Source organism: Bos indicus, chromosome 2 (assembly GCF_029378745.1).
Source record: "Bos indicus isolate NIAB-ARS_2022 breed Sahiwal x Tharparkar chromosome 2, NIAB-ARS_B.indTharparkar_mat_pri_1.0, whole genome shotgun sequence".
In the NCBI taxonomy this organism is placed as follows: Eukaryota; Metazoa; Chordata; class Mammalia; order Artiodactyla; family Bovidae; genus Bos; species Bos indicus.
Window position 1 is genome coordinate 34,989,096 of NC_091761.1, and position 18,960 is coordinate 35,008,055.

Consider the following 18,960-nt stretch of genomic DNA (forward strand, 5'->3'; position numbering starts at 1 on the left):
ATGCTGTAAAAAAGAGTTAAAAACTGGATTCTAATGCAGACTTGACCCCAAAGCCTGCACTCTTTACTTATTCTCAGCCTTTATGAAATATAATTTTTAATAATAAGAAAGTGCTAAAACAAAACTATTATTAAATAGTTTAAAATCTCCACCATCTTAAAACTGTCTAATAGAAAATTTCTTGGATAAGTAAACTATTACCCCCTTTACCTTGAAAAAGACATAACCTTCTAGATATCTGAAAATAAAAAGTAAGCTCTTATTAATTCCCTAATTCTTTCCTCCTTTATTTGTTTCTACTCTCCAAAGCCCTACCTTTTTTGTAAAACACTGATTTAAAAACAACAAAAACTACTCATTTTATATTCTAATATATCTCTGAAAAAAGAATGAACAAAAGAACCACTTTGAATGGTATAATTTCTACATTTTCCTCATAAAGTACAAGCTCCTTTTTTCTAAGTAACGTCCTTAAAATTTGGTTCAAGCTTCACCTACTGTGTGCAGCTTACATTAATTTCTGCCTCCATTTAATTTAATTTGCATTTACTATGTTTGCTACACAAGTACTACTTTATTGCATGTCGACACATAAAAGGTTCTAAATAAGTATTAGTTGAATTATTTGTCACTAGCAACTAATTCAATACTTAGTTACAGAAACAAAGCAGTATAGTATAGTTTGTATTATATCAGTATGCAGTGTAGGATTACCAGCATATATTTGGCAGAATGTTACCTGGCTCACTAGTGACACTAAATATGTATGACTTCTCAAAGAGGCTAAGACCATTTTTTATTTATTTCATACCCCAAAATCATTTAGCAAATAAGCATATCAGGTACACTTAAGAAGTATCTGATGATGAGTTGATCTGAAACCAGATAAACACCACATTTTCAGAAGCCCACTGGATATTTCCAATCAAAATAAACAAAAAATCTTCAGGAAAGTCCAGCCAATGTGAAGATGTATTTGGGATAAAGGGGTTTCAGTGATTTTTTTTATGCTTTCAAAATAGAGAATAGATACAAAGATTGTTTGGAGTCAGCAGGTAACATCTGAACATTTTATTGACAGGAATCCTGTGAAGAAAATTAGTTCTCAAAAAAAGTAGTAATAGTTGTAGTCTAGTTTTGACTTTGCACAAAGTGATTGTTCTTTTTGCCCTAATGAAGAATTACAGTCATATTACAAGCTGAATTTACTTCTAAGTTCATCGCTGGATCGAGTCCAGTTGTAGGCTGAATATACAGGATAACAAAACATTAAGCAAGAGGCTGCCACCATGCCTCTTGAAAACTAAAGTTTAAAACATTTTCATATGTGTTTTCATTATAAGTAAATTAAAAGAGAATCCTAAAAACTATTTCACTGGTAAATTTAGAGAGGAACTCATTGGTAATTTCTATAAGCTTACACCCCATTTAAATTACAAATGTTATTATCATTGATTTTTCACCTGTATCATTTTAAAATACTTACAGGCTTACACAATATACAGAGATATGGATTATTTATCATATAATACATTTTATTGTGTATGCTGGTTAGGGATGTCACAAAAGCTGACAGACATGAGTCTGCCTAAATTGTTTTTAATTAATAGAAAAATACTATATAAGAAAATCAATTAATATATAATACCTACTAAAAATAGCACACAGAACTATTGAGAACTCTGAGAAAATGTACAGTTCCTTCCTCTGACTTATGCTGGAGAGAATGACATCTACCAATGTAAGTTAAGAGAAGGCCCTGCAATGGCTTTGGTACTAATTTTCCATTCCCATGTGATTCTAATTACATTGTTCATATTAGAGTCAGTAAACAGCTTGAGTTCTTTACTTTTATAGACCTAGATTCTTATTCTTGTTCTGCTGCTTATTACATAATAGGATGATTCGGGGCAAAGTGATCTCTCTGACTCTATAAATTTTTTACTCTTTTATTGACAAACAGAATAATAGAGTCTATTTCCAGAATTACCAAAAAGAATAAATAAGTTAAGTTCATACGGTTATTACCACAATACCTGGCACACAGCAAGAAATTCATATACAGTCAAGTCAAGGAAAAAAGTGAAATAATAAAAGGAAATTAAACTTTATGGATTGAGATTACAAAGAAAGAATCCATTTTTACCTAATCACTCAAAATCAGGGGGTTTAATACTAGGACTTACAAAAATTAAAAGATAAAAATATACAGGAAAGAAGTATTAAAAGAACATAGAGTTCTTTTAATACAGTACAGTATAGTATTTCTTAAGTTTAATTCTCTGATAATTAAGATACCTTTTAAAAAAGTAACCCATAAGTAACTCATTTAAGTAATAATTTAGTAAAAAGAACACTTTTAGTAGAACACATTTAGTAAAAAGAAAGTAAATAAATTGAAATACAGGTATATAGCAAACCTCAGAAGTTATCCATTCAGATCTGCCTAGTATCAGTTTCTATTATTATTTTTGTGGCTAGTTTCTGCCTCTGAGAGTTTCTGCCCAACTTAAATCATTTATACATAGACTGTCATTTTTTAACTCTTGATCTAATTATTTTAACAGCTTTGCTAAATCATGTACAGAAATGGGGAAGGGCGAGTCCTATGTTATTATTCTTTTCTTTTTAAAGTTTATACTCTTAAATTTAATGATTAAACTAGAACACTCTGGCCATGGATTTAATAAAACTTAATTTAATTCAAAGTTTTGAGACATTGAGAGAACTATAAATGATAACCAAACTCAGGTACCTTATAAATGAAGTTAAATTATTGACAAAGAACTAGATCCTTATTTGAGGTAATATAATTGCATGAATATATATGTTAGGTACAACAAGTGATATGAATCAATGATAGATGCTTATACTAAATTTTTTCCAAAAATATTTTTTCAAGACGTATAAAACTAGACAGTGATACATGTAATTCCATAGTTTTTGATATATATTTTAAAACACGACATTTTATCACATTACAAATGTCATGTGATACAAGTGTATTTTTTAATGAATGCACTCTTTTAACATGAATTATGCTTAATTAGAAATAAACAATGCAAACTCCACTATTATATAATACCTAAACTAGGTTTGGAAACTAAAACTGCCAGTTAAAATACTATAAACAAAATAACCAAAACACATATTCACTTACTTACATTCTATTTTGAAAATGCTTTCTTTCATTGTATTTAACTTTATATTTTCCTTTACAAACTAGCCACTATCACGAGTTAAGTATCATAAAAAGTCACACTAAAACTACAAAACAGAATTCTAATTATATTTAAATTTAAGTTTCAATTATTATTTGTAAGTGTTGTGGTGGGGGAATTTAATCACATAGTTATATTTCTAAAATAATTATTACTTAAATGAGTTACTTAAGGGTTACTTTTTTAAAAGGTATCTTAATTATCAGAGAATTAAACTTAAATACTATACTGTAGTATAATTCATAAAACTAATAAAATTCAAGGATTTTCAATTCCTTTTATCTGTATCAGTTAAAAAACAACACATTTAGTAAAAAGAAAGTAAATAAATTGAAATATAGGTATACAGCAAGCCTCAGAAGTTGTCCATTCAGATCTGCCTAGTAACAGTTTCTATTATTATTTTTGTGGCTAGTTTCTGCCTCTGAAAAGCTAAATCACATCTAATAGTATCATGATTTAGAGAAGACTTCCAATTTTTATTCATCATAGTAATATAATGTCAAAAAGTGTTCAACTTCAAATTCATGACAGGAAAAACTCCATGTTTTAACAGCCATATTTAGTTTGTTTGAGCTGGTGAGCAGATGTAAATGTAATCTGCATTACTATCAAACTCCAGGTCTGATAGATAGCAAGCTAATATTTATTTTTAAGTGCTCCAAAAATTATTTGTAAAAGCTGCATAAAAAGGATTCCATAAATGTATTGTGATTTTATTTTAACAATTATTCTACACTACAATGGAAGTACATGCTCAAACAAGACACCTCAGCAGTATTTTAAAGCAGTAACCACCTAGCCAATTTCTGTATGTTCTGTAGTTTTTCTAATCCACTCTCCCTGTGGTTGAGCAAAATCGAATTGCCTCTCACATTTGCAGACAGCTCTGTGAAGGTGATAATAGAGCTGCTCCCTGCTGTCATGAGGCAGGAAATAGGAAAATGGCATATGGGGCTAGTAAGAAAGAAAAAGAAGGAAAAAAAAAAGAAAAGAACGAACAAACAAAAAAAAAAGAAGGAAAAAAGAAAATAAAGAAGGAAAAAAGAACTAAACAAGAACAAAAGATTTCAACAAGAACAAATATAACCCAATATGCTTTGCAAGTTAAGCTCTTTTCAGAATCATTTAGCATATCTAATCATTCATCTCTGTCCTCACTCCAAAAATGCAAACGGTTGATACCAAGTGTTTGGGGCAAGTTTTCATTGTCTAAAATATTTGGAACATACAATTCCAGAATATGCCCTGTACAATGTCTGCAAAATGGAGCTATTTAACTAGATTTGTTAAACATTGTGCCAATCCCAAATTTACCATTTTAAAACAAAAGGTAGAGAAATGTTTATGAAAATATTAATAAAATGTGAAAAGCAGGCTTTTAGTATGATTTAACATTTTTAAATCTATGAAATAAAATTATTTAAAGATAAACACATGATTAGACTGATTAAAGGAGAAACAAATCTCTAAACAGTTAAATTGCTAATAATAATACCAAGACACATTTATTGACTTGTAAGTTTTTTGTTTGGTTGTTTTTTTAAGTAGAGAGACCAGGGTTTCAGTGTGTAATTAAGAAAAGCTTTAAACAAAACAGATTTTTATTTAATGTATCTGTAAACAGAATGTGGCAGGAGATGCTAATAAAGACAGAATCCACTCTACCTTTCCTTTTACACTCTGAATGGGATCCACAACCACTGCCACAGCTCTCTCCGACAAGGCTTCAAAGCTCTGCTGAGTGTTGATATCCACACCAGAAAGCCAACAACCAAAGCCAGGGTGACTGTGATACCAACCAACAACCATCTCAGGCCTGAAACAAAGAGGGCATTTAGCCGTTCAGAACAGAAAAAGTATTACATTTATGATATGAAAAGAAACAACACACTAACAGGGTATAAATTAAGAAGAGATGAAAAACACACAGGTGTGAAAAAACACCATTAGAAACACTGAAATCATACACCATATTACCCAGAAAACATGGAAATGAATAAGTGTGACAAAGGAGTGCTATCATTAAGAGATGCACATTAACAGTGGTAGATAAGGCTTTCAGTTTTTCACCTTGTTACCACACTTTCTCAGAGCCAGTTTTTACCCTTTCAGCATTCAAGTAAATATCTACTCTTTAACTCCTTAGCTCTGGGAGTTGAATTTTTCAGGCAGAGTACATTTTTAACAATGGACACCAGGATCCACTGTTGTGAAAGGATTAAATATCAATTAAACCAGCAAGAGAACTAGGAACTCAGTCAAAAACCAATTTGCACTGTTCTGCCCAGCTGCTGAGCCTTTTGCTAACATTAATTCTGAAGTTTTTTCCACAGTACAAGAATTTGAGCAAGAGAATGACAACTATTGAGAGATTTAATCTGGGGTAAAAAACCTGAACAATATTTGAATTCTACTTTCCCTGTATGTAAAACTCGTATGACTACAAATATAATTCAATATTCAGAATTTTATTTAGCTGCAACTCTTGAATTTTGGAACATACAAGCTCTTTCAATTATAAGTGACTAGAGAGTAACTCCATATGCTAAACAGAGGGAAGTTACAGTCCAAGTTTACTATGTAATGGTTGAGAATTTTAACATGAGGCATTTTTCTGACTGGCAAATTTCTTTGATTCTACAGGAAAGAGATACTAGATAGGTAAGCACTAAGAGTAACACTAACACATTAACAACATAGTTTTTTTCTTCCCTAAGAATGATATTCATAAACATCTAAAATTCTGAGACATATTGCTGAAAATATTTCCCATTATTCCATTATATGATCACTTGAAATACTTACCTTCCTGTCTGCTTCAACATATCCAACATTTTAGCTTGGAACACTGGATCAACTGCCTCCACACTGACGCCCTGGTTTAGAAAGAAAAAAAAAAAAATGATTAGCTTCTACAAGAAAGAAAAAAAATTGTATTACAAGATAATGAACAAAAAGCTACTGCCAAGAAACCTATGTACATTATTTGGGGATACCAAAATAATTTAACAGATTTTGATACCCATATTTGATACCCATGTCATTCAATTATAATCCATATATCAATAAAACTTTTTAAATTGCCAAGTACCAAACTGCTGTTAATGAGTTAAGGTAGTTTTTAGGATGCTTTGTAAGAGTTTAGGGTCATGACTAATGTGTACACACACAAATACACACCCACAAAAGAAGTACCATATTAGTGAATCAATAACTTCTTGTTTACATCTGTCTAGGCAAGCATACTTCCTAAAATCATCCTCTAATAACTGATAGGCAGTAAGTCTCTTCCATCCCGTTCAAAGTTCTATGACTATTTGGCTATTGTTACAACCAACAGTCCAAGTCTTTTTCTTTTTTTTTCTTCAGTAATGTAAAGACCCTGGAAGGAAAATAATTTAACAATTTTAAGAGTTTTTTTGCTTGGTTTTTTGGGTGGCTGAGCTAGGAGGGGAGGAAGTTCAGTGCTTTTGTTAGGACTTCTTGGTAGATTAGGCAATTGGAAGGATACACACATTAAATATTACCTCAAATATAAAAGCATTCTCAAAAAACTTCCCACATGAGACAATCTGAAACCAAGTCTTTGAAATGCTCCATTATTTTGTTAGTTCAATCAAAAGAAAATTTTAGGACATATAAGAATTAAAGGCATTCATATCATCTCTCCAGTGATAGATTACTGCCATTACAGCTCCCTCAAGGCTTCCCTCTAACATCAGGAATTTAAGTCTAATCTACTTAAACAAACCAGTTAACATAAGCACTTCTTCCCACCAAAACAAACAGTATTTTGAATTCTAATTGAGAGTGCATCCTCAAGAACAGGGGTATGCAATCTGCTGCCTACAGGCTAAGAATGTTTTTTTACATTTTTAAAGGGTGGTTTAAAAAAAAAACAAGAATATGAGACAGAGACATATGTCTTTACAGAAAAAGTTTGCTAACTCTTGGGCTAGAAGAGAAACTTTCCAATTCTACTACACAGAGTGAACGTAGAGATCAAATATTCTATTTTATATGATCAAACAAACATTTACAAGGAAATAAAGGATATTAAAACTTAAGAACCCTTTACTATAACAGATATCCACATAAGGACATTCATCAGATAAATATACATATTTTCTTAGGCAAATGGATGAGAAGAATATGTGTGTTATTTTTTGGAAGGTCAGTAAATGGTTATTGGTTTTGGCCAGTTTTTAAAAATCTAAATACACACCTATCTACAAGCCCAATGCATTAAACAAAACAGAAAAAAAAAAAAAAAAAACAACCCCACAAAAAACTCCCATGGGTAGATGGGTAGAAGACTTTCACAATCAGTATGTAGTATGCTTAGTCTATGACAAATTACCACACCCAGGCAAAAAGAACTAAAGTCTGTCATGGTTTCTGTTTTTTTTAAACTTAACATTTTGAATAGGAAAAGCTTAAGAGTCATTTATCACCATATATAGAACATTTTTAAATGGGCGCTATTTCAAAACAATAAGAACAAAACATGAGGACTAGACAATGTACATGAAGTAAAACTTTAATTGAGTCTGAAATCTTTGAACCAAGTATTCAAACTAATCAAACTAATATCCTACTATATTAAAATAAGTAACATAAATCCAGTACACTATGCTAGTTAAAGCTGAAACAAGAAGTAAAGGAATTAAATGCTAGCATCACTCAGTCTACAGACCTTTAGGGAATTCATAATTCATCTACAAGATTTAACTCAATACAGTCTAAAAATTATTATTAATCTTTTATAATTAATTTTTCTATCAAGAAAATTATAATACGATAAGAGTTATTTTGCATAGGAAAAGAAAAAAGAAACACATTTACTTGCAGCAGGCAACCATAAAAGTACTCACTGTTCCTGATTGCGGCATAGCAAACACATCAATCACTCTGACAGTGTAATCATCCACAAACTCTCCAAGCATAAGACCCATAACTTCCATTGGAACTCCAGCTCGGCCATGTTTTAACATCTGTAAAGAGGACGATACACAGACACAAAGGCTTTGAGATCTTCGAACACCCCTCCTTCTAATTAATAACCTAATTGTGTTTCACTGAAAATAAAACCACTCTATTTTGTACATGCACCTAAAACAAGTTTATGTATGAGAGGGTTAACATGAAAAATATTTCAATGTAAAAGACACAGAGAAAGCAGCAGAGCTCAGTAAAACCAGAAACTCCATTCAACACTTACTTTTAACAGTGCCAGGGAAGAGATATAGACTTGTTCTGCTGTGTCCACTGCAGGAGCATCTGTAGGTGGCCCCTAGAAACAAGCATAGAAATCATTATAAATACAGAGAAATTATGAGTTCAAAATTAAAGTCCCACATTATTTAAACATGATTATTTTAAAAGAGTTTAGAGAAAACATGTTAAGTATCCTTTTATTCAGCTACAACATAAACAATCAAAACAAGCTTGCAAATATCAAACCTGTAGAAAATATCAAACTTAAGCATTCAGGCAAGTTTCCAATGGATGTAAATGCATGAATCTTTCAGCAATGCTAGCTCACCTCCACTACGAAATAGATACAATGCACCAGTTAGCTATGTTTCTTACCTCTATGTGAATGTAAACTGCTGTTGGACTAGTATGATTAACTGAAGAACCAACACAAACAGTAAATTCTGTGAGCATGATTTTCAGCTAAAGACAGCATGTAGACTGGGGCTTTGGGATCTCTGCCGATACTTCCGTATGGGGATGAAGTAGGGGGGCGGAGAAGACTTCTAATCCCTAGGTGAAAGAGCTGTGAAAACAACATGCTCTGCACATCACCTGAAGTTGTTCCCTTCCCTTACACAACATCAAATTTAACACAACTGGCCCAGATGTGAGCAAACTGGCTGAGACTGGTGTTAGCTAGTCTTTGGAAAAGACTTCCAAATCCTGACAACCACCTTTAAAGAAAACATTACTATTAATCTTACTACAGCCTAAGAAGATATTATGCTTGTCCCTTAAGATTCTGTCTTATTCATCAAAAGCACCAAATCTGTTTTTACTATAACATTCTGCTGGACAAAGTAATTTACATATAGTTCTTACCCTCAATATGACTACAATCTTATAAAATTAATTCTGCCCCAATCAGTGTATATAGAAAGCTTCTTGTTTTTTTTAATACTGAGGATTCTGGGAAAATGACATGACATGTACTTTTAACTGCCAGGTCCTGTTTTGCTTAAAGTCCTCTTTCCTTAACAATAACTGTTACAAATTATATAATGAATATGTTAGTTATCTAAACTGTAAGTCAATGCTCTAACTCGCTTTTATGGACTTGCTTATTACTAAAATTAAACAACTGCTTTACTCATTACATTTCACACTTATAGGTCTCTGTGTACTTAATGCTTCTTCTTGTCTATTTATATGCCAAATTCTGTGATTTTCTGTTTTGTTTTGTTTAAAAGCTCATAATATTTACTGGAAGCACTGAGTATAAAAAGTTCCAGAGTAAGTTTTCTCTAAATAGAAGCAACACATACAAAAATTACCTCTGTTCACTTATATACAAAGTGGTGAGAAAAATAAAATCCTTCAAATATTATGTTTAAAAATAAATACCAGATAATACATTTTTTAAAGTACCAAATTCTTCAATCTATTATCACCTAATGCAGCTTTACTGCTTGCCTTTCAAATAGTTATGAAAACTCTAAGGTAAACTAAAGTGCTATAATGCCAAAACATTTGTTGAGGTCATCATATAAAACATGATAGTTTTGTTGATATGACCATTTTATTCATCTCAGAAAGTTAAGAAAGTTTAAGAAAAAAGAGAAGATAGTAGTAAATTAGTCAACTTCAACAAGAAGTTTTGGGAGAAATAATACTTTAAGGTCAGGATAATGAACATTATATTTATAAATATTTTCTGATTCAGAGCAACTTTAAAAATGCTCACAACAAAAGAATTTAAAACTGGTATTTAGGTTATAGTTATTAATATAGCCTTTCTCAACTTTCCAGAAAATACTTACTAAGAAAAGAAAAAGAACAGGGAAATAAAACTTCACATCATCACCAAATGCACTGCCAACAAAATTCAGAAACTATTTCTCCTGTCAATGAAAGAACACTGTTCTGTTCAACAGTATATAATATCTAGTACCTAGCGAAGTGCCTGGCACATGGAACTCAGTAAGAAATGGTTGGAAAAAAACAAAAGAATGAACAAATTAAGGTAGTGCCAAGTCAAAAGAACAGAAAGGAAGAATATCTACCAGTCACCCTGGGCGTGAGAACAGCCACATGCAAATATATGCAAAGATCCTTAGCCTCTCTCTATGGTCGTCTGATTCCAAAACATACTAACAGAAAGCCACGCAGCCGGTTCCTCTATTGTACAGGTGTTGTGTTTTGAGACTGCAGCCAGTGATATTTTCTATTGCCCCCTCCATTAGTATTCTGTTTTTTGCTCTAGTTAGAATAAATTGCCCCCAAAACAACTTGGCAAGACACTATGTAAAACACTGTCTATGGGATAGATGTGTTAAGGATCTCCAGTAGCAGAGAATATCTGCTATCGTTTTTCTATCATTATGCTCACTTGTTCAGAATAGCACACAACCAGGAAATGAAGGTGAAGAAAACCCCACCAAAGACTCTGGAAATTAAGCTAAGACAATTATGTAAGTGCCAGTACAGCTGTAGGTAAAAAGATGACCTGAGCTGAGAAAAATGTGGACCTATGGACAACTTACCTACATTGCCTTCCGGCAAACACTCATGAGGAATACCATTCAGACAATTCAAGGAGAGGAAAGTCACTTAAAAGTAAGAATCATAAACAAATTTCTAGAAAACTGTTTAGCATCAGTAGATTACAACATGATTTCTTATCTTTGGAATAGAATATTGTAGGACAGACCAAGGTTAAAGCATGAAAAATAATGCAGAATTAAAATTACACTGGAGGAAACAAGGATAAAAATAACACTATCACACATTTAATTCAGTAATGTAGAATATAAACCTTAGAAAATATCTTAGAATGCAGAATAAAAAGTTAGAGATGAAAACTATTAGAAACATAATGATACTTAAAACAGAAAGTAAGGAGATACAAGCTATGAAATACAGTTGATCCTAAGGAGAAAATAAATGGAAAGCATCAATTAAGACAAAGCAAAAGAAAATTTCTTGAATAAAAAAAAAAAAATTAACTTTGTACTACTAAATGTCAATGGCAGTAACCAATGAAGAAAAGTGTTTGTAAAGTTTTAGATAAATCTTAACTGCATAGATAAAGCATAATTTCTAAAACCAAACAAATAGGAAAACTCAATAACCTGAAGAAAAAAATGCAGCTCAGGTTGACTTTGGATTTCTTTGCAACATTAAATGGCACAGTTTCAGATTTTTAAGAGAGAAACCCTGTGAAGTCAAATGCATTATCAGATCAGATCAGTCACTCAGTCGTGTCCGACTCTTTGCGACCCCATGAATCGCAGCACACCAGGCCTCCCTGTCCATCACCAATTCCCAGAATTCACTCAGACTCACGTCCATCGAGTCAGTGATGCCATCCAGCCATCTCATCCTCTGTCATCCCCTTCTCCTCCTGCCCCTAATCCCTCCCAGCATCAGGGTCTTTTCCAATGAGTCAACTCTTCGCATGAGGTGGCCAAAGTACTGGAGTTTCAGCTTTAGCATCATTCCTTCCAAAGAAATCCCAGGGCTGATCTCCTTCAGAATGGACTGGTTGGATCTCCTTGCAGTCCAAGGGACTCTCAAGAGTCTTCTCCAACACCACAGTTCAAAAGCATCAATTCTTCAGCACTCAGCCTTCTTCACAGTCCAACTCTCACATCCATACATGACCACAGGAAAAACCATAGCCTTGACTAGATGAACCTTTGTTGGCAAAGTAATGTCTCTGCTTTTCAATATGCTATCTAGGTTGGTCATAACTTTCCTTCCAAGGAGTAAGCATCTTTTGATTTCATGGCTGCAGTCACCATCTGTAGTGATTTTGGATCCCAGAAAAATAAAGTCTGACACTGTTTCCCCATCTATTTCCCATGAAGTGGTGGGAACGGATGCCACGATCTTCGTTTTCTGAATGTTGAGCTTTAAGCCAACTTTTTCAGTCTCCTCTTTCACTTCCATCAAGAGGCTTTTGAGTTCCTCTTCACTTTCTGCCATAAGGGTGGTGTCATCTGCATATCTGAGGTTATTGATATTTCTCCCGGCAATCTTGATTCTAGCTTGTGTTTCTTCCAGTCCAGCGTTTCTCATGATGTACTCTGCATAGAAGTTAAATAAACAGGGTGACAATATACAGCCTTGATGAACTCCTGTTCCTATTTGGAACCAGTCTGCTGTTCCATGTCCAGTTCTAACTGTTGCTTCCTGACCTGCATACATATTTCTCAAGAGGCAGATCTGGTGGTCTGGTATTCCCATCTCTTGAAGAATTTTCCACATTTTGTTGTGATCCACACAGTCAAAGGCTTTTGGCATAGTCAATAAAGCAGAAATAGACACTTTTCTGGAACTCTCTTGCTTTTTCTATGATCCAGCGGATGTTGGCAATTTGATCTCTGGTTCCTCTGCCTTTTTGAAAACCAGCTTGAACATCAGGAAGTTTACGGTTCACATATTGCTGAAGCCTGGCTTGGAGAATTTTGAGCATTACTTTACTAGCGTGTGAGATGAGTGCAATTGTACGGTAGTTTGAGCATTCTTTGGCATTGCCTTTCTTTGGGATTGGAATGAAAACTGATCTTTTCCAGTGCTGTGGCCACTGCTGAGTTTTCCAAATTTGCTGGCATATTGAGTGCAGCACTTTCACAGCATCGTCTTTCAGGATTTGGAATAGCTCAACTGGAATTCCATCACTTCCACTAGCTTTGTTCGTAGTGATGCTCTCCAAGGCCCACTTGACTTCACATTTCAGACTTTTTTTTTTCGACCAAGTATAATGCATTTGCCTTTTCATACTGTTCATGGCAATGAAACTAAACCATGAACAGTATGAAAAGGCAAATGCATTATACCTGGTCAAAAAAAAAGTCTGAAAGCCTACAAATATATTACTAAATATACAAGGACTCAGAAAATATGATTCCAGTAATCTTCCTTCAAAGAACTTCCTGAAAATGAGCCAGGTGAGACCCCACAAATCAAAATTACAAAGTCAAAAATGGAAACGCCATTATATAAAACAATCTGTTAAGACTACTGAAAGACAGTTAAAAACAGAGACAGATCTAAATAATATAAATAACCAGGGTTCAAAACTACAGATATTACCCAATAACTATACAGAGCAATGGATAGAAATAACAGTATACAAAACTCTATCTGACATATAGAAGGGGAAAAAAGAGATTTAAGTGTTGACTTTGACTAGTATATAAATACGGATTTAAGAATCTTTTGAACAACTTTAAAATAACCATGATAACCATTAAAGTTGATTATAGACCTTACCAAACCACTGGAGAAGAAAAAGCTAAGACAAAACTAACAATAAAAATCAGGGTACCAAGAAGGGAACAAAACAAAAATAGCAAACAACATAAGTTAAGACCAAATATATTGGTAATGAAAAAATATAAACGAAGTAAAAGTCTCTCATATGTGGTTTAAAATGGAAATTCATGTATGTTTCTTTTTATAAAACAAGCCACAATGGCCACCGTGTTTTACTCACCTTGCTTTTCTTCAGGGATGTATTACATCAATAGATTTCCTAGTAGTAAATCACCTTTACATTTCCAGGATAAATTGTTCAAGTTTGACTTATTATTATGTTAACATTAAAAAATATATTTATTTCTATTATTTTATATATTAGTATATTATTTTTACATAAGTGAGACTGAACAGGCATTTTATTTTTTCTGTTAAATTTGTCAGGTTTTGATATCACTACACTCAATTTATTAAATGTTTGGAAAGTTTACAAATTCCCATTTTCTATGTTCTAATAAAATGTACATATACTAAATTATGTATGTCCTAAAATTTAAATTTGGACAAGCTCATTAATAAAATATTTACCTTTGAAGCTGATTTTAGAACTTGGTTTTATGACAGTGGTATTAATAAATTCAGTTTACCTGTCTTGAAACTAGATGGACTATTACATTGTTCCACAAAGTTTCATTTCATTTAGATTCAAAGTTATCCCCACAGAATCAGTCTATTTTATCTCTTTTTTTAAACTGTTCAATATGGATAACATTTCACATTAAATTTCTTTCTCCATATCACATTACTACTACCCAGAGAACTGATTTACATTTAAAAACAAAACAAACCATGATAAAAATATTGGTTAAGGGAACACTTCCTAATTCATTCTGTGAGGTCAACACTACCCGAATACCAAAACCAGACAAAACCACTACAAGAAAACTACAGACAGACCAGCATCTCTTACAAACATCAGTGAAAAAATCCTTAACAAATTACTAAAAGAACACAGGAGCATATTCAAAAGACTATCTATATATACGACTGAGTGGGATTAAAACTTGCAATGCAAGGATGGTTCAACAAACAGAAACTGGCCAATGTAATACACCACATTAAGCAAATGAAGGGTGGGGGGATAAATGATCATTTCTATGCAGAAAAAGCATCTGAAAAAATTCAACACTCTTCATGATAAAAACACTTGACAAACTAGGTACAGAAGAAAACTACCTCAACACAATGAAAGTCATAGATGAAAAATTCACAGTGAACATAATGTCCCATGTTGGTGAAAAATTGAAAACTTTTCCTCTAAGATGAGGAACAAGGCAAAGATGCCTGCTTTTATCACTTGCTTCCATGGTGGCTCCATCAGTGAAGAGCTGGCCTGCAATGAAGGAGACGTGGGTTTGATCCCCGTGTCTGGAAGATCCCCTGGAAAATGGAATGGCAGCCCACTCCAGTATGCTTGCCTGGGAAATCCCATGGACAGAGGAACCTGATGGGCTACATATAGTCCATGGGGTTGTAAGAGTTGGACATGACTTTGCAACTAAACCACCACCACCACTCAACATAGTACTGGAAGTTCTAGTGAGAGCAATTAGGCAAGAAAAAAAAGTAAAAGGCATGCAAACTAGAAAGGAAAAACTACAATTATCTATTTGAGACAATATAATCTTATACATAGAAAATACTAAAAGTATGTTAGTTACTCAGTCATTTCTGACTCTGCCACCTCATGGAGCCAGCAGGCTCCTCTGTCCATGGAATTCTTTAGGCAAGAAAACTTGAGTTGAGTTGCTATTTCCTGAAAACTCCACCAAAAAAACCCTGAAGTCTCCATGAAAAGGGTATTAGATCTAATAGGTAAATTCAGTAAAGTAGCAGGACACAAAGTTAACACTCAAAAACAATGCAATTCATTAACAAATAATGAACAATCTGAAGAAGAAATTACAAAAATAATCTCATTTATAATGTCATTAAAAAAGAATGAGATACTTAGGAATTAAGTTAACCAAGGAAATGAAAGACTTGTACAATGAAAACCACATATACTGCTGCAAGAAATTAGAGAAGATATAAATAAATAGAAATACATCCCATGTTCATGGACTGGAAAATTTAATATTGTTAAAATGTCAAGACTACTCAAAATGATCTACAGATTCAAAGCAATCTCTGTCAAAATTTCAATGAAAACTTTTGCAGAAACAGAATACCTTTTCTAAAATCATATGAAATCTCAAGGGACCCTGAAGAGCCAAACAATCTTCAAAAGAAAACAAAATTAAAAGACTCACACTTCCTCATTTCAAAATTACTACAAAGACAGTAATAAAAAAAAATATGGCACTACACATAGGGACAGACATAAAAACCAGTGGAACTGAACAGAGAGCCAAAAATAAACCCTGGTGTATACAGTCAAATGATTTTTAACAAGAATGCCAAGGATGCCAAAACAATAACTGTAAATTATATATCCAAAATACAAAGAGAACTCCTCAAACAACAAAAAACCTAATTAAAAATGGGCAAAGAACTTGACCAGTACACCAGTGTTCACAGCAATATTATTCACAAGAGCTAAAGAGTGGAAGCAAGCCAAATGTCCACCAAAAAATGAATGGATAAGCAAAATGTGGTATACACACACATGGTGGAATATTACTCAGTCTTTAAAAAGAAATTCTGCAATATGCTACAATATCGGTGAACTATGAAGATGTTATTTTAAGTGAAATAAGCCAATAAAAAATGACAAGGACTATATGATTCCACTTACATGATGAAGTACTTACACAAAGCTGTCAAAAATCATAAAGACAGACAATATAATGATGGCTATTAGGGGCTACAGGAAGAGCAGTATGGAAAATTAATGTTTATTTCATGCAAAGATGAGCTCGATAAAGGACAGAAATGGTATGGACCTAACAGAAGCAGAAGATATTAAGAAGAGATGGCAAGAATACACAGAAGAACTGTACAAAAAAGATCTTCACGACCCAGATGATCACGATGGTGTTATCACTGACCTAGAGCCAGACATACTGGAATGTGAAGTCAAGTCGGCCTTAGAAAGCATCACTATGAACAAAGCTACTGGAGGTGATGGAATTCCAGTTGAGCTGTTCCAAATCCTGAAAGATGATGCTGTGAAAGTGCTGCACTCAATATGTCAGCAAATTTGGAAAACTCAGCAGTGGCCACAGGACTGGAAAAGGTCAGTTTTCATTCCAATCCCAAAGAAAGGCAATGCCAAAGAATGCTCAAACTACCGCACAATTGCACTCATCTCACAAGCTAGTAAAGTGATGCTCAAAATTCTCCAAGCCAGGCTTCAGCAATATGTGAACCGTGATCTTCCTGATGTTCAAGCTGGTTTTCGAAAAGGCAGAGGAACCAGAGATCAAATTGCCAACATCCGCTGGATCATAGAAAAAGCAAGAGAGTTCCAGAAAAACATCTATTTCTGCTCTATTGACTATGCCAAAGCCTTTGACTGTGTGGATCACAACAAAATGTGGAAAATTCTTCAAGAGATGGGAATACCAGACCACCTGATCTGCCTCTTGAGAAATTTGTATGCAGGTCAGGAAGCAACAGTTAGAACTGGACATGGAACAACAGACTGGTTCCAAATAGGAAAAGGAGTACATCAAGGCTATATATTGTCACCCTGTTTATTTAACTTATATGCAGAGTACATCATGAGAAACGCTGGACTGGAAGAAGCCCAAGCTAGAATCAAGATTGCCGGGAGAAATATCAATAACCTCAGATATGCAGATGACACCACCCTTATGGCAGAAAGTGAAGAGGAACTCAAAAGCCTCTTGATGAAAGTGAAAGTGGAGAGTGAAAAAGTTGGCTTAAAGCTCAACATTCAGAAAACGAAGATCATGGCATCCGGTCCCACCACTTCATGGGAAATAGATGGGGAAACAGTGGAAACAGTGTCAGACTTTATTTTTCTGGGATCCAAAATCACTACAGATGGTGACTGCAGCCATGAAATTAAAAGACATTTACTCCTTGGAAGGAAAGTTATGACCAACCTAGATAGCATATTGAAAAGCAAAGACATTATTTTGCCAACAAAGGTTCGTCTAGTCAAGGCTATGGTTTTTCCTGTGGTCATGTATGGATGTGAGAGTTGGACTGTGAAGAAGGCTGAGCGCTGAAGAATTGATGCTTTTCAACTGTGGTGTTGGAGAAGACTCTTGAGAGTCCCTTGGACTGCAAGGAGATCCAACCAGTCCATTCTGAAGAAGATCAGCCCTGGGATTTCTTTGGAAGGATGATGTTAAAGCTGAAACTCCAGTACTTTGGCCACCTCATGCGAAGAGTTGACTCATTGGAAAAGACCCTGATGCTGGTAGGCATTGGGGGCAGGAGGAGAAGGGGACGACAGAGGATGAGATGGCTAGATGGCATCACTGACTCGATGGACATGAGTCTGAGTGAACTCCGGGAGTTGGTGATGGACAGGGAGGCCTGGTGTGCTGCGATTCATGGGGTCGCAAAGAGTCGGACATGACGGAGAGACTGATCTGATCTGATCTGATCTGATTTTAGTTTAAACCAGTTAATTACTTAGAGCTAGGCAAGGAAACACATTCTGGGTACAAACTCAACTGAACAAATAAAACAATATAAAATTGACAATATAACCTAAAATTGCTGAATATAGGCATACATTGGAAGCACTGTGAGTTCAATTCCAGACCACTGCAATAAAGTAAATACTGCAATAACTCAAGCCATATAAATATTTTGGTTTTCAAGTACATATAAAAGTTATGTTTATTCTATACTGTAGTCTAAGTGTGCATAGCACTGTGTTTAAAAAATGTATATACTTTAAAAATACTTTATTGCTAAAAAATGTTAACCATCTTCAGTGAGTCATAATCTTTTTGCTGGTGGAGGGTTTGAAATATTGAGAACTACCAAAACATGACATCGAGACACGAAGTAAATAAATGCTGTTAGAAAAACAGCACAATAGACGTTCTCAATGCAGGGTTACCACAAATGCTCAATTTGTGGGGGGAAAAAAAACACACAAACAATTATCTGCAAAGGACAATAAAGTGAAACTAGGTAAAATGAGGTATGCCTCCACTAAAAAAGAAAAAAACCTTGAAAAAATAGTTGCCCCATTTATAACAAGTCAATACCCAAGTTAACAAAATACTACAATCTTACCAGAAAATTGGGCAAAGAATATAAAGCAACTAATTACATAAGAAATAAT

General features: G+C 33.9%; 1 protein-coding gene across 2 annotated transcripts in view; it reads right to left on the reverse strand.

Moving 5' to 3' along the window:
* PSMD14 (proteasome 26S subunit, non-ATPase 14) overlaps positions 1–18,960 on the reverse strand; it is a 107,434-nt gene that overhangs the window by 34,646 nt on the left and 53,828 nt on the right. For both annotated transcript variants that reach the window (XM_019971867.2, XM_070804295.1), the window contains 4 exons: positions 8,446–8,517; positions 8,099–8,218; positions 6,030–6,100; positions 4,890–5,040 (listed from right to left, as the gene is read on the reverse strand). In XM_019971867.2, the coding sequence (XP_019827426.1) occupies positions 4,890–5,040; positions 6,030–6,100; positions 8,099–8,218; positions 8,446–8,517 (414 nt within the window). The remainder of the gene's footprint in view (positions 1–4,889; positions 5,041–6,029; positions 6,101–8,098; positions 8,219–8,445; positions 8,518–18,960) is intronic.